At 38.5% G+C, this 14,681-nt stretch overlaps 1 protein-coding gene across 1 annotated transcript in view; it reads left to right on the top strand.

Annotated features, from left to right (window-relative positions):
• Window positions 1-14,681, top strand: part of CFAP61 (cilia and flagella associated protein 61) — a 121,852-nt gene that overhangs the window by 12,282 nt on the left and 94,889 nt on the right. Inside the window, exons 7-10 of the mRNA XM_075497202.1 lie at window positions 2,409-2,541; window positions 4,571-4,724; window positions 10,300-10,391; window positions 11,551-11,738. Of these exons, the coding sequence (XP_075353317.1) occupies window positions 2,409-2,541; window positions 4,571-4,724; window positions 10,300-10,391; window positions 11,551-11,738 (567 nt within the window). The remainder of the gene's footprint in view (window positions 1-2,408; window positions 2,542-4,570; window positions 4,725-10,299; window positions 10,392-11,550; window positions 11,739-14,681) is intronic.

Raw genomic sequence — 14,681 nt, 5'->3', positions numbered from 1 at the left:
GTTGTGTTAACTTTAAGGCTTCTTCCAAATCCAGAAACATGTAAAGAGTGGAAATGAGAATCGATTTATCTTGTTTTTCTGAATTGCTGAATATGCAGAACTCAGATTTCCAAATTATAGGTACAAGTATTTAGATACAAGCACATACAAACTTGAGCAATAGGAGCCTGAACAAAACACAAGTTTTCCGAAAACTGAGGGAAGCGCTAATAATCATTCCTGATAATTATCTTCAGAAACATGTTTCTACAATATGTAACACTTTTAAAGAAGAGAGAACTATTTAAAAATGTTTTTCTATTGACATCTTATTTTAGGGAGCTAGAGGAAAGGATATCCCAGTCAGAGACTAATGACAGTATGGAGTAATGGGTATGTAAAACCGTAGTCACTTTGTGAGGGATCAGCCACGGCTGCGGGAGCGTTAGGGGTGCTGGGGTGCTGACGCAGGGGAGCGTTAGGACACCGCATTAATAGTCTGCTATTATCCGGACCGCTACGACCCTTCCAGGTCTCGGGCCACCCGCGCGGCCTCCGGAGGGCGGGAACGCTTCGCGCTTCCCGGGAGCCGCCGGGCCCGCCCTTCGCCAGCCGGGGCCCGCATGCCGCAGCCGCAGCCCCCGGGCGCTGGCGGGTGGCGGGCCCGCGGGCGTGCGGCGGCCCGCGGCCGCTAGAGGGCAGGAGAGAGCCGCCGGCGGCGGGAGCCTGTGGGGCGGCCCGCGGCCCGCTCTGCGCGGGGTTCGGCCGGCGTGAGGGGCTGCGGCCCTCGAAGGCGGCAGCAGGTCTCCCTGCTTTTGAATCTGCCGGTCGCAGCTACGCGTGAGGAAAGAGAGCCTCGAAAGGCTTCTAAAAAGGGTCAGACTCGAGTGTTAGAGAGGTGGTAACCGAGATGGTGCGTACTCCAGAGAGGAGGGTGCAGCCCGCCGCTTGCAGACGGCGGAGGTGAGGGGCTCGCGCTGACCCTCCCAAGGCAGTTGTCCATCGCAGGTTAGTCTCCCGAGCGCTCTGTAGCTGAAGGATGCAACCTGTTGTCTCAAAGGAGCCGATTGTGGTGGTCTCTGTTTCTTTCAGTAAGCACAAATGTATTCCTGTGTTTGACGAAGTGCATTGTTTACTCTTCTTGGTTTAATTCCTTTATCCTATGGGGCTTGTCTTTCTCCTTGCGTGTTTGTGTGTCTGATGACTGACATAACCAAAAGCATGTTCAGTAGCAGTCTACTTACAGCCCTGAGGAGAAAGGGTTTTCTAAACTCCACAGTCCAGTAGTAAAAGTCATGCCTTCTGACGGCCCATCGCAGCCCCACTTTTCTCACCGCTTTTTTTAGTTGCAGAATTGTTGGTTGGACTACTTAATTCTTGCATTTTTCAGACAGATAAATAAAAAAGTGGTTTCATCTTCTTATTGAAAGCAGTTCTGTGTTAGAGCTGGTTTGCCACTGGCCTTTATGCCACAGTTGCAGCACATATGACTAATGAATTCCTTCATTGCATTGGTAAAAGCACTGAAAGTTCTTGTTAAGGCTTACATTGATCCTGGTTAAGAATTAACATTTTTTAAAGTGGTTTAATGGGAAAGAGTCTCTGTTGCCTATTTAAATAAAAATCTGTGCTGTATGGGGCCTGTATGAGTCTAACACTGAAACTTGGACTGATTGGAAATCGGCTCAGGCAGCTTTTGCGCCGGCAGCATGGGGAACAGACTGGAGTAGTAGAGGCAGTTAAAGCCTTGATGCGGCAGGTTCCCACCTATGCAGAAAGCCTTTCATGAGGCAGAGGGATAGAATAATTGCACTTTGGCCTTTGTATCTTTTTCAATAGTGGAGCATTAACTTGACCTTACAAAGGCATAATGGCTCGATTTCTGCCAGGTGACTCCCACACTGCTGTGTGTAATAACAGTAATCTAGCCAATACTCAGCACTGTTTCTCCCATACAGGAAGGCACTATTTTCTTTTTTTTTTAAAAGAACTGATTTTCTAAATTGCACTCGTGTTGCTTTTTGAGATCTCCGCCAACTCTAACCAACTGATGATTGGGCTCACTCAATATAATTATTTTAAATGAGGCCTAAAGCCCAGGTCCACCTGGCCTGAGATGCCTTAGGCAAGAGAGTTTTGAACTGGGCTGCCCTCGTATTTTATTTAGGGAAAGATAAGCATCTCCATTGGGGAATACAGATCTTAGGTGGGTGGTGTGGCTTTTGGAAGTGGTTCTGTCTTTCCGCTGGCGCTGAGGCTCCCAGCTTAGTGTGTGTTGGGGACATGTCCTAGGGTGAATTATTTATTTGTGGGTGGAGGCTTTGGATCGGGTATTTGTAATATTTGTCCATATGCTAACAGAGTAGAACAGAAGTATCAGGACCTATTCATGGCAGAGCTTTAGGACATTACCTAATCTTTTTTTGTAGGTTGGAAGATTGTGATGATCTCACGCCAATCTGGACACGTCAGAGTGAGACTCTGAAAGAAACCTATAGTGAATATTTCCTAGCTGATCTCATAGAATGTCAAGATGAAGAAAATCAAGCTGTTGTTTGTGAGGTCAGTCTGCTATGAGCTCTGGTTTTGTTTAATCATAACATTAGTGATGTCACATGTGAGTGACAGCTCACACTGCAGCTCAGCGAATAAAAAGAACAAGCTCACTTTTGGAAGGTAGAATTCATGATCTGTGCACACGCAGTGCCCTCTGCCACGTATTTTGTGTCTTTCTTTTCTTTAGGAGTGATAGCTCCTGTTAAGTAAATGAAGCAGCAATTCCCAGCAATTGTGTAGATTCTTTTCAAGTAATTGGAACAGACCATCTCGAAGAAACCATGTTGCTACTTTAGACATTTGCATTATAGATGACCAGTTTTCATTACCAGTGAAAATTAATATTGCATGTGAAAACTAGTATCCAGTAATACTTTCACAGTTAAAAATGCTACAGATTTTTTCTATCTCCTGGCTCAGGCAGTCAGATTTTTGCTGAACTGAAGACAGAAACCCAGGAATTAATTTAAATAAGGAAGAGGTGGTAATAGGTATCTTGCTGTAAATTCCTGTTAATATTTTCATGTGTTAGTGATTGTGCATGGTATTGTAAGCTGATAGGCAACATAACTGACTTAATTCCAGAAGTCTGCTTTCTATAGCAAATGATTTTATAAAACCTTAACATGTAATCACTACCATTGGAAAGCAAATGGGAAACAATAAACCATTAGTGTAATAGCACATTACAAACAGCTATCTTTATAAATAATACACCTCAAATGTACATTTATAGCTCAATGTGATACTAGCAAAAGGTGTTGCAGGCCCTCATAGTTTATACTTGCCGCTGCTGCTGCAGATTGGAAAGACACCTCCATGCAAACCAAGATAGATGCCAATTTTCCCTGCAGAGAATGAAGCTGGCAACCTCTTTTTGCACATATGGTAGATGGATTGGTTAATCAGCCTCTGCTGAGCCTTGGGCCTAAAATTACATAGCAGCCAGACAACTGCAGCGACCCAGCTTTTGTTCAGTTACGCAAACAAGGCAAACAAACAATCACTTGTTGTTTGAGGGGAAAAAAATTAAACTTTATTTTTTTTATTTTATTGGAGTGCTGATGGCCTGATAAAATGGCTATACAAATCCAGCTGTTGAGTTTTCATTATGTTTATAAAGGAGGCTTTCATTATGTGTATTAAGGGAAAAAAATATTTTGATTATGTGTTTCACCAGAAGGTTGCATATAGTACTGAAAATTGAAGAGCTTCCTTCTTCTAGACTCATCTTAGCTTAAAGCTAAAAAACCTCCAGCATGCTGATTCTCATTTTTCAGAGTGTATTTCTTTCTGAAAACTGCAACTTTCTGGAAACTTTCAGTAATAGTCAAACATACAGAGTAACGTGCCGTTTCAGCTTTGCAGGGATCTTGTCATTGTCATAACTGCCAGGGCATTTTTTTTTTTAAAGACTAGTTCTTAGATTTTTTTCAGAACTTGAAAATATTTAGCGCTTATAATTGCTGCAAATAATACATACTAATACTGTATTAGATACTGTTTATATACTATATAATTGCTTTCTTGAAGTAATCCTTTTCATAGGAAAATAAAATATACTTTTCAGTTTTAGCACAATTTTATTTACAAAGCAGTGTCTGGTAATTAGTCAACCATTATGGCTAGCTAAATCCAGATTTTACTTTAGCTGCGCTTTAAGGAAAAATTATACCTTTTTGGAGGTATGTAGTTAAAAGGTATGTTTTTTTTAATTTACTATAACAAATGTTTTATTGAAACAATAGGTCATTATTTGGTCCATATATATAATCCTAACGCTCCTGCAAGTCATAGCTAACAAAAGAATGATAACATGTAATAGACGGCCTAATACACATATTACAAGGGGAAAAAAAAAAAGGATCTTTAACTTTTGCTGAAATAGTTCCTTTATACTTTTCTATTATGCACAGCCAGAGATGGAACACTAACTTTTATGTTTCAGCAATTTTTTTGTTCCAATTTTTTGTGTCCTGACCTAAAATCATGTGCTCAACTTTTACATGTGTGTGGCGTTGCTTTTGTATTTCAGGATGGTGACACTGCAGTAGGATTCATGAGCTTATGTTCTCAAGTAAATGTTTCCTTGTTTCAAGAGTGTTTTGACTTGGGGCCTTTCCATGGACTCTGTAAACCACATCCTGAAGATATTCTTAAAATGCCACAGAAGCCAAGCATTCAAGGAGGTATCTATATTCTAAAATGCTAGATAGATCCAAGGTGCATTTATTTCTAGCTTCTGAGTAGGTTTTGCAAAAAGGTTGGAAGAGAATATAGGTTTACTAGCCAGAAAACACAAATTCATGTATCTGTTTTGGTTGCCTGGTGTTTTTAATTCAGGAGAGAAATTTTCATAGCCCTGGTCTCTGACTCAGAAGTGATTGTTGTTTGTGGGGAACTGGTCCATGCCAGGTATGGGATAAACCTGGGTTTGAAGTTTCAGAAAGCTAAAGCATCGAGTATATTTTCTATCAGTTAGCTACGGTTGTACTATTGAAGACTTAATTTTGAAATCTAGTTCTAAGGTCTGTCAGTAGCTAAGCAGCTGGTTAACTGTGGCTATGCTGTTGTCCCATTTACTTATGTTGTCTTATTTCCTTGTCATCCAGCTTCTGCTCTCTTTGCTTATTGTTTGCAGCCTTCTAGGTTACAAGATTTTGGGAGATCAAGGACTGTCTCTTTATTCTATTTTTAGATTGGGCATGATACAACAATGCATCCACAAGCCTCCTTACTGCAAATGATAAAAAACAGTGACATGAATATGTCACCTGTTTGTAGAACAGAAGTGTCATGTAAATGATTTACAGTTTCATCTTTATTTTTCAGTGTCAAAGGGCTTTTTGTGCAGAAGGGCAACATTTTGCTCTCTACTAACTCTCAGTAATAGAATTAAAAAACCCCACTGTTAGGTTGTTACCTATCCGCTTGTCTGAACACAAAGCAGCAGGCAAGAAAGGCGACTAGGGCGCTACAGAGCAGTCACCAGCTGGTATCTCAGAGCTGACAGTCATGGAACAGAAAAGGGAAAGAAAAAGAAGTCTTATAGCTGTCCTATGGACTTCCCCTCCCCTGCAAAGAAGCATCTTGCAAATAACAGATGAAAGAAGCCATCTATCTTCTTCTGTATCATCCTATGCTCCTGGAGCTTCAGGAGTATGATTTCAAAATGGGTGACAGACATATGTAGAAACATAAATGAGACAGAGGGAGGAAGAAAGAGAACTCATGATAGTATCGTCTGAAAACTAGTTGGAACACAGTCCTGGGCAGTCTGCTCTAGGGGACCCTGCTTGAGCAGAGGGCTTGGACAAGGTGACCTCCAGTGGTCCCTTCCAGCCTCAACCATTCTGTGGCTGTTACGGGTTCTGGTAAAACCCTTAGATGCTTCTGTGTGCTTTCCTTGTCCAGGGACTGCAAGCTGTAGGCCCATATTTTGTGGCAAATTCTGTGCTGCTGAGCTGTTTAATGAGTATGTGCTTATAGGTTTTAACAATACAGCTGTTACGCATTTTTTTTTTAACATTTATGAAATCTATGAGACTTGTTCTAAATGTGAAAACTTAGCATAAACAACTGTTCTATTCAGGTTCTTATATGACTCTCATCAATCTAGCATCTGAGTGCTTTTCAGAATTTTATTAAGCAACATGGTTAGCAGTCTCACGTGTTTATCTCTCTTATTTTTCCTCTGCATTTAAAAACTATGTTATTTTTCATGGTTGATACTAGTTTGCAATCCTGTGCGTTTCCTTCAAGTAAGATTTTAAAAAGTCCCTCTGTTTGGAATGACAAGGGCAGCTCTGGGGAAAGAGAGAGTTATTTGTAGACTTTTTCAGATAGCTTGAGCACAAATCACTGATGATCTCAAAGATGAACACCTGAGGAGGAACTTGAGTATCATAAGCTAAGAGCCTGACTCTGATACTATTCCTAGGGGGAAAGAGCCACTAGAGATTTTATAGTAAAATTAGCTCATGGCTGTACACTGCTCAGGAATATTAATTCTGTTATCATGGAATAATAATTAAAATTATTGTTGTAGCTTTGCACATTTTAGGATATAAACAAACAATTATAACACTTCGAAGTGTTGGTTGTCCTGAAACATTGTAAGTTGTTGTTTATACCTGCCCAGGATGGCCAAAAAGAGAGAGATGAAACTAAAGGCTGTGGTCGTTGAATTTCAGGGAAAAGAAAAAGAAAGAAAAAAAATCAAATGTATATTATTATTACTCTAATTTCTAATACCAGTTCAATAAGGCATTAGCTTGTCACAAGTTATATAAATTTGTTATGGTTTATTGAAAATATATGCTTTATATGATAGATATTTGATAAACAGCTTTTCTTTTTACTGCTTGTTACACACTTGACTTATGACTATAAACAAAAAGTTCATATTTTTTGAACAGTTTGAATGAAAAACCCTTTCCCTCTGAATGTTTTGGGTTTCATTATTGCATGAGATGTGACTCAAAATTCATTTCAGTATTCATTCTTGAAAACTCTCAGGGAAAGCAGTAATGTTTCTTTTTCTTTCTTTTTTTTTTTTAATTAAGAAAGAGAAAAAAGCTCACTGTTTTAATAAAGAAGTTTACAGCAAAAAAACCCCAACCAACTCATAAGCACAGTTCCCCTCCTCTCTGACTTTTTCATTTTATTAAAAATGTAAGTTGAAAAGGGAATTATCTTGTTTGTGGTTTGGGTTTTTTTGGGGGGAGGGGCAGGGTTGGTAAATGTAGAGCCTAAGAGTTGCATCCCGTAGTCCATTGTTAAGCCGTTCCAATCTAATGGCCAACCTATATCCTTGGAATTTATTACAGCGTCAGTCACATCTAGTTTATATTTGATTATATTGCATAACACATGCACGATTATATGAATGCTGTTTTAATGATTGCACCGTTTCTGCAGGCTACTGTATTGGAAATTTGCTGCCAAATTGTCCCTTGATGTGAAGGCAGTGAAGGTTCACTAGACACCTTACATCAATAGAGGATGTGGACTTTCTTTTAATGAATTTGATGGCTGAGAATTTAAAATGCAAGCTGCATTCTTTTGTAGAGTAATTTTATGTTCCCACATACAACCCCCCACCACCACCATAATAAGGATATTTTTTCAAGCTCTTTAGCTTGTAAATAGAGACCACAGGTTGATATTATTTTTCCTTTTGAAATGTAATACTGAATAGTAGTGAAAGAGTATACAAAAATCTGTCTTTAACACAATATTGATATGCCACTTATGCTTCGGGGTAATTACAGTAATTTGGTTGTTACTCTATATGGTGTCACGAATTAGTAGCTAGAAAACGTTACGATGCATTGGGAATGATTCAAGGGCTTTTCATCAGGCTTCATGGTGAACTGGCTTCTTGATCCTGCTGGCTGTTACCTCTACTAGCAACCCAGCAGTCACTGGATTATTTTAATTCTCTTTTTGTTCATGTTCCTTACTATTTAGTGCAACAATATTGATGTTCTTCCCAGTCACTTGTGTACAGCATACATGTAAACAGTGATGCGGCTACATTTGATGGTAGTGGATGGCGGAGCCATTAAGGGATTTCATTCTAGTATAAAGTCAGAAACAACTTATCAATATTTACATGACAACAAGAGACTTGTATTAATTAACTTCTGACACCTGCAAGGCTGCTTATAATGAGAAATGTAGCTGGGTTAATCAAGACGACATTTGATCATTTCTGTGAAGTCTCACATCTGTGATACCCCTGGAGAAACCATGATTTCTAACCCCTGTGTTTCTTCTTGCCCTGCACATTGCATCTGCATTCTTTTCTACTAACAGAGAAACAGATTTTCAGATAACAGATTTCTAAAAATACTTTTGGTTAAATTATTTTAAACCTTTGAGGTTTGTTCTTTTTTTCTTTAATAAAGCTCATTACTGTATGAAGAAATGCTTATGTCGGTGAATGTAGCTTAGGTGGGTTTCCCAAGGTAAAGTTTAGAGAGAGGAGTGAAGAATTCTCTTGTGCTGGGTTTTCTGAAGTTTTTTTTTTCTTCCTTCTGGAGCTCAAAAACTTTGACTTCCTTGTGTTACTGGAGCGTTCAAATGCAAGGGTGTCCTGGCCTGATGTGTTTTCTGCAGCAGCAATACCTACACCTCAAGAGTTTATTAGTTAAAACTTATTTTCTGGCTTTATTATTAAACACAAAAACAAGCGGTGAACATACCTGTAAAATTAGGGAGGTGACAATTTAAAGAATGGCAGAACTATTGAAGATAAGTTCAGGGGCTACAAATACAACAGCTGACACTTTGCTTTAGTAATTTTGGTGGTTATTTGGGGTAATATGTAGGATCCGCTAGTATTTCAATATTTCTTTTCCAAGTTGATGATTAAAATAATTTTGGTCCGTAACATTAACTTTAAATGTGACCTTTATGATGCATTATCAGATGATCTCTCGTTCTGAATACCCTCACCTTCCATTGACTTTAAAGAAAATAATCCATCACCATAGAGATTTAGGAACTGCTTTCCCCAAAGTGTGTAACATCTGCTGGAATGGCGATTACCTGCTGTCTGGCAAGCATCACGATGTTAGAGTTCATAGTCGGTTCTGTCACGCTTGCGTCAGGGATCAGCAGAGTTCTGTAGAGCTGATGTCTGTTGCTGTGTAAAACTGCTAAGATCTGTCTTAAGATAATGGTTAGGTAATTAAAATCAAACATAATGCATCATATATGTTCCAAATTGGCTTTGAACATTTTTATTGTGGTTTCTTAATATTTTACATATCCACTCTGGATTTGGCCCTGGCCAGGGGATTGAATAGCAAAAAAAAATGTGTGTAGCGATATTTAAATAAACTCCCTAACATATAGATGCTTGCTTTAATGGGCTTAAGCACTTGACCAGAGATGTTGTGTATATATGCTGTGGGTGTAGATGTATATATATATAAAAGTATATATATAGTATCATATATGTATGTATCATGGCAGTCAATGTTTAAATATTGATTAATCAGATGGCTACAAGTAATTCCATCCTATCACTTAGTTTTTTGTTTGCCCACAAAAATATTACTACTCAGGTTGGAATGACTAGACTAGAATCTTACTATAATGTTATTGAGGATGGTAGGGTGATCTGTCACGCAGAGATTCTTAGATCAGAGGAGGAGGAGGAAATAGACAAACTGACAAAGACTGATGAAAGAGCAACCACCTTTTATAAGAGGTAAAGCAGGGTTTAGAGAGCTAGTTAGGTTTAGCAAATGAGAAGGGAATTTAAATCCCTGTTTCTTGTCCTTGCTTGCGCCAATAAGTAAGGGTTCTGGCTTGCCTAGGATTTATTCTGAATTTCAGTTCTGTTAGGAGAACTAATCTGAGAATCAAGAGCCCTTGCTTATGATCATCAGAAAACAAGTTAGCAACAGGCACAGGGTTTAAGTTACCAGTCAATACACTAATGACTCATATTTTTCTCTTCAGATAGGGTAAAAATTTATTACATGTAATACACGAGTTAGGAATTGCTTCCAAACTGTGTCATGTTCAATTCTTATTTTATAACCAATTTTCTGATTTTTGCCTTGAGATCAAATAGTCTAATGAAGTTCTAGCCAAGTAACCATAGGAGGGTCTATTTTAACTGTGGTTGTTAAATAAAATAAACCTTTCAACAGAGGTAGTCTGGCACGCTCTTTAGTTATCGCTGTGATTCTGGGGGTTCAGCTCACATTTTTAAGCCTGATGCATCTATTCTTTTTCATTACTCAGATGAAGATAAAAGCAACCAAACAAGTCATGAAACAGAGTCTGTTTCACCTCGAAACTTAGACTATATTCATGATCAGGATGCGGCCGTGCAGGTAATACCACTGTACACAGCAATGCTGATAACTTTAAAAGCTAATTTGAAGCAAAGGTTACTAGGAAAAGTGATGCTTATTATTTCCACTCCTGCACTGTCCTCTGCGTGGGCCCACACTTACATCTGCTGTTGTGCATAGATCAGAAGCTGTTCTAGCTAGGGTCTGGATGGAGGTGGTTATAGTTATTGATCGGATGAGTTTTCCCATCCAGTTCCATATGAACAGGCAGACAGCATGGAGGTGGGAATAAAGTGGCACTGAGAGGAGAAAAAGGATGGGGGCCTGTTTGTGCAGGTCTGCTGCCAAGTAAAGGCATGTGGAAGCACAGCTTCGAGTGGGCTCCTCTGCAGGTGGGAGAGAGCAGTCCTGTAACAGACAGGGCAAGAGTCGTCTTACTCTGAAGATCTGCAAGTCCTGAGATTTTGACTTGACTGTGTTACTGAGCTAAAAATCTGCTACTGACACAAAGCTACCAAAGCTGAAAAGCAGCAATATAGCTTCAGTTTTCCCCTGTAATTTGTAGAAGTTAAAGTGCACATGTTCTATCTGTGCCTCTTCTGTTGAGTGAAGCTCGACTTGATAAAAGAGCGTTACTATGAAATGTGTTGGTGTGGCATAAATCAGCAGAGAATTTATCCCAAGAAGCTTTAAATGGTTGCATCTGTCTCTAGTCTCACTCTCAGTACTGTATCAAAGCTACTCTGGGTTTCTTCCCATTATTGTTCATTTCCATTTCCACAATATTCTCTGCATTGATCCCATTTTCTTTAACATAACATGTTTTTATCTTTCATATGTTTTCAATATGCATCTGAAACCAAAAGTTTTATATAGAAACATTTCTGAAAGATAAATATTTTATTGCCCCACAAAGGGATTCTAATGGTAACTATTAGTTTGTGAATATATTGCTCTTAAGCAAGAATGTATATATTTTTGAAGTCCACTTTTATCTAGTGTTTCAGAAACAGGTAGATATCACATTAAAAATACCTCTTTGAACTTCTGTATTTGTCAAAATGTGACAAGTAAAAAGTACATCCCTGTGTGTCTGCTTGGAATGCTATAAGGTAGGAATGATGCAAGACCTTTTAATTAAAAAATGAAAATATTTTCTGAAATGTTGTAAGTGATCATTTGTGTATTATTATTGCAGAAAGATGGAGCCATTACCGTTTCCCATACTGAACTGCCATTAGATGATGTCGGAGGCAAAGATTTCAAAGCCTCAGCAGCACCCCTCCTTGAGACTGAAGAAAAAGATGCTTTTCATCCAGTGTACAGAGGAGCTTCAAATGCTTTCTGTATCCGTCTGTTTTGTATTGATGAGAAGCATGAATCTAGGTAAGTATGGGTGAATAGTTACTGCTTTCCTAGTCTTAATAACAACTTTCAATGTTACGTTTTTAGGACAAATCTGAAAGTGACAGCACCTGCTGTAGTTAAGTTGGATTTTTTTCTGACCTCTTTTTTCATTTCTGTTTTACCTTCACTAATGACTTACTGAAATTTTCAACCTCCAGCTGCAATTTCCTATTTCTGGTAGGACTGCATGGATGAAAAGTTAAGAATTTATTTTTGCTGGAAAACTGCTAGTTGAAATTGTGGAAGAAGGCCACTTCTTCCTCTGAAGAAACTTTCATTCCAAAGCTGGCTAACTCTGAAAAGAGCTAGATGTTATGGTACTGGTCATCTCTGCTCATGGGGCAATAAAGCTGTTTTTAATCCTGCAGGTAAATGTTCTCATTTCTAAACACTCGGTCTCCCATCACTGAGAGAATTGATTCAGTTTTCTAGAATCCACTATAGTAAGGGGAAGACAGAGGGTTTTTATCTTAAAATTATTGCTGCTGTTGACCTTGAACTGTTAGGTCCTGGTGGAGTAGAATAGATCTATAAATGTGGGTTAGACATTTTTTTTTCCCAAATTTCTCTGCACCCTTGAGGAGAGAACATCAGCAAAAGCCTCTCCAGAAACATTGGCCCTTTCTGCTCTTATTTACAGATCCTAGAAAGAAAGCTAGAACATGTAGATACTTACAAAAGGTAGACAGAAAGAGGCTGATCACACCCAAGATCTTCCACACTTTAAAATACCTCTAATTTCTACTGACACAAGGTATCGGTAGCAAGGACTTTATAGATGATGAGTTTGACAACTGTAGTACCATTTGAAAAAACATCTTTCTACTTGTAGTAGTCATTGGTGACTGACAATGTCTGAATTTACCTGGCTTAAAGGAAATTTAGGAATAAACTTGATTAAGAAGAAAAATCAGAACCCCTTGAAAACTAATTCTATTTATTAAGCTGTTTCTTGATTAAGGAGGGGGCCTACCCAAAGGAATTAAACACTGTGAATCTGCTACAAATGCAAATATCCAAAGTTACCAAAGCAAAGCGAACGCATAGCCTTCTTGGTACATATTTACCGAGTAATATAGCTTGAATTCATCAGGAAGAGAGAGAAACACAGTGCTAGAACTCTGTGCTGTACTTAGAAACACTGATCAACGTATGTACAATAGAATAATCACACTGCAGAGAGTCCATTCCAGAACAGTTAATTTATGTACAATCCAGCCTAAAATAAAATTCAAGCAAGATAATTATTCCAGAACAAAATAACTTTGTTTTAAAATAATACTGAGGTGAGGGACTTGCTCAGGAATGACTCCATTATGCTGAAATAGGAGTTTCAAAGCAGTGATTTGTAACTATGTCGGGAAATAACCGCTCTGTAGACTAGTTGAGTTCTCTGCTCATAGCATCCTGCTTAGGATAAGAATCTGTCACTTTTTTGCCCTCTTCTGACATTCTACCCTTCGTATGCACCACTGTTCTTTCTGTTCAAGGTGTGTTCACGGTGTTTATCGTTGAACACTGCAGTCCCATTCTTTTTTCTCTGGAGACATCTCTGCAACAGTCTGGATTCCAAGATGGGTATCTGTGCAGAAGATAGCATTCCTTTCTGAAGGCTTCTCCTAAGATTAACACTCGTGCAAGATGCTCTTCTCAAAGATGAGGAATCTGTAGATCTTGGTGTCTTCAAATATTTTGGTTGTATGCTTCCTTAGTACGCATTTGCTTGATCCACCTGTTTGTAAAAGAAACATTAGAAAAGCAAATATGTTTGAAAGGATGGCATGAGGTAATCCTGACTGTATCTCAGAATCTTGTCCTGAAGGAGTTACTGCTGACCCCGCACAGCATGGATCCAGAAATAGTAGTTTGGTTGAAGTGTAGGTATGATTGCATCTTAGCCCTCAAGGGACGTTTACCACTGGGGAATTTGTGTTACCCAGTAAAGTTGATAAATGTTTCCATCTCTTTAAATCTAGAGCTGTTATGTGGCTTGTTAGTGCATTGAAAGTGAAATGCAGAGAAACTAAATTGCTAGTTTATCTGCAGACTTGATGCCTTTTTAAGCCTCCTGAAAAATCTCCTACCTCCATTCTTGTGTTCCTTGCTGCCAAGAACGTACTGGATACCAGAGAATAGAAAACTACATTGCAATGGCATTTTCCTTTCCTGCGTTTAGCTATTCTATTAGCTAGTCATAATTATGTATAATATAGATGAATATATAATACCCCGATCCAGACCTGTATTTATAGCTTTTTTTAAGTTTTCATTCAATCATAGGCATTTTAATTAGAAACTATTTCTCTTTTTGTTCAGTAATATTATTGGTGAAGTAATTAAAGGGAACTTAATTACAGGAGGAGGCGTTTTATCAGTATTTTTAGGTAATATATATCTGTATTGAATTTCTTCAAAAGACACATTTTGTAGAGTGGAAAAATATTTTATGAAGTTTCAGCATAACTATTTGATGGGTTTAGAGCTCTTTTATATCCTTACACATAGGAGAAACAGGAAGAATTTGTTAGATTTCTCATGTCTTTTTAAACTCAAATGTCACATTTCACCGTCACCATGGAAAAGAGAGTGGAATTACTCTAAACCAGTAGGTGAGAAGTGGAAAAGTAAAGTGTTCAGAAACAATTTCAAAGTATTGATGTTCCTGTTAGTCTGATAAAGTACATTGGATAGGTTTACCAAGTGGATGGTGACTGAACTCTTGGTACTGGATGAAAATATTGTGGAACATAGTAACAACTGTTTGTAACCTCAACTAAGGTTTGCTATATACTAATGCTGCTCGGACAGTCCATGAATGACTTCTGAAAAATGTTGGAGTCAACAACATGAGAGTCAGTTTTTTTGCTTTCGGTGAAGAGCCTAATGTTTTGATATTATTTCAAACATTCAGGTGTATTCTTG

The sequence above is a fragment of the Mycteria americana genome, chromosome 3 (genome assembly GCF_035582795.1).
Source record: "Mycteria americana isolate JAX WOST 10 ecotype Jacksonville Zoo and Gardens chromosome 3, USCA_MyAme_1.0, whole genome shotgun sequence".
NCBI lineage: Eukaryota > Metazoa > Chordata > Aves > Ciconiiformes > Ciconiidae > Mycteria > Mycteria americana.
Note: the sequence above shows the minus strand (reverse complement) of the source record. Positions and strands in the feature narration are given on the sequence as shown.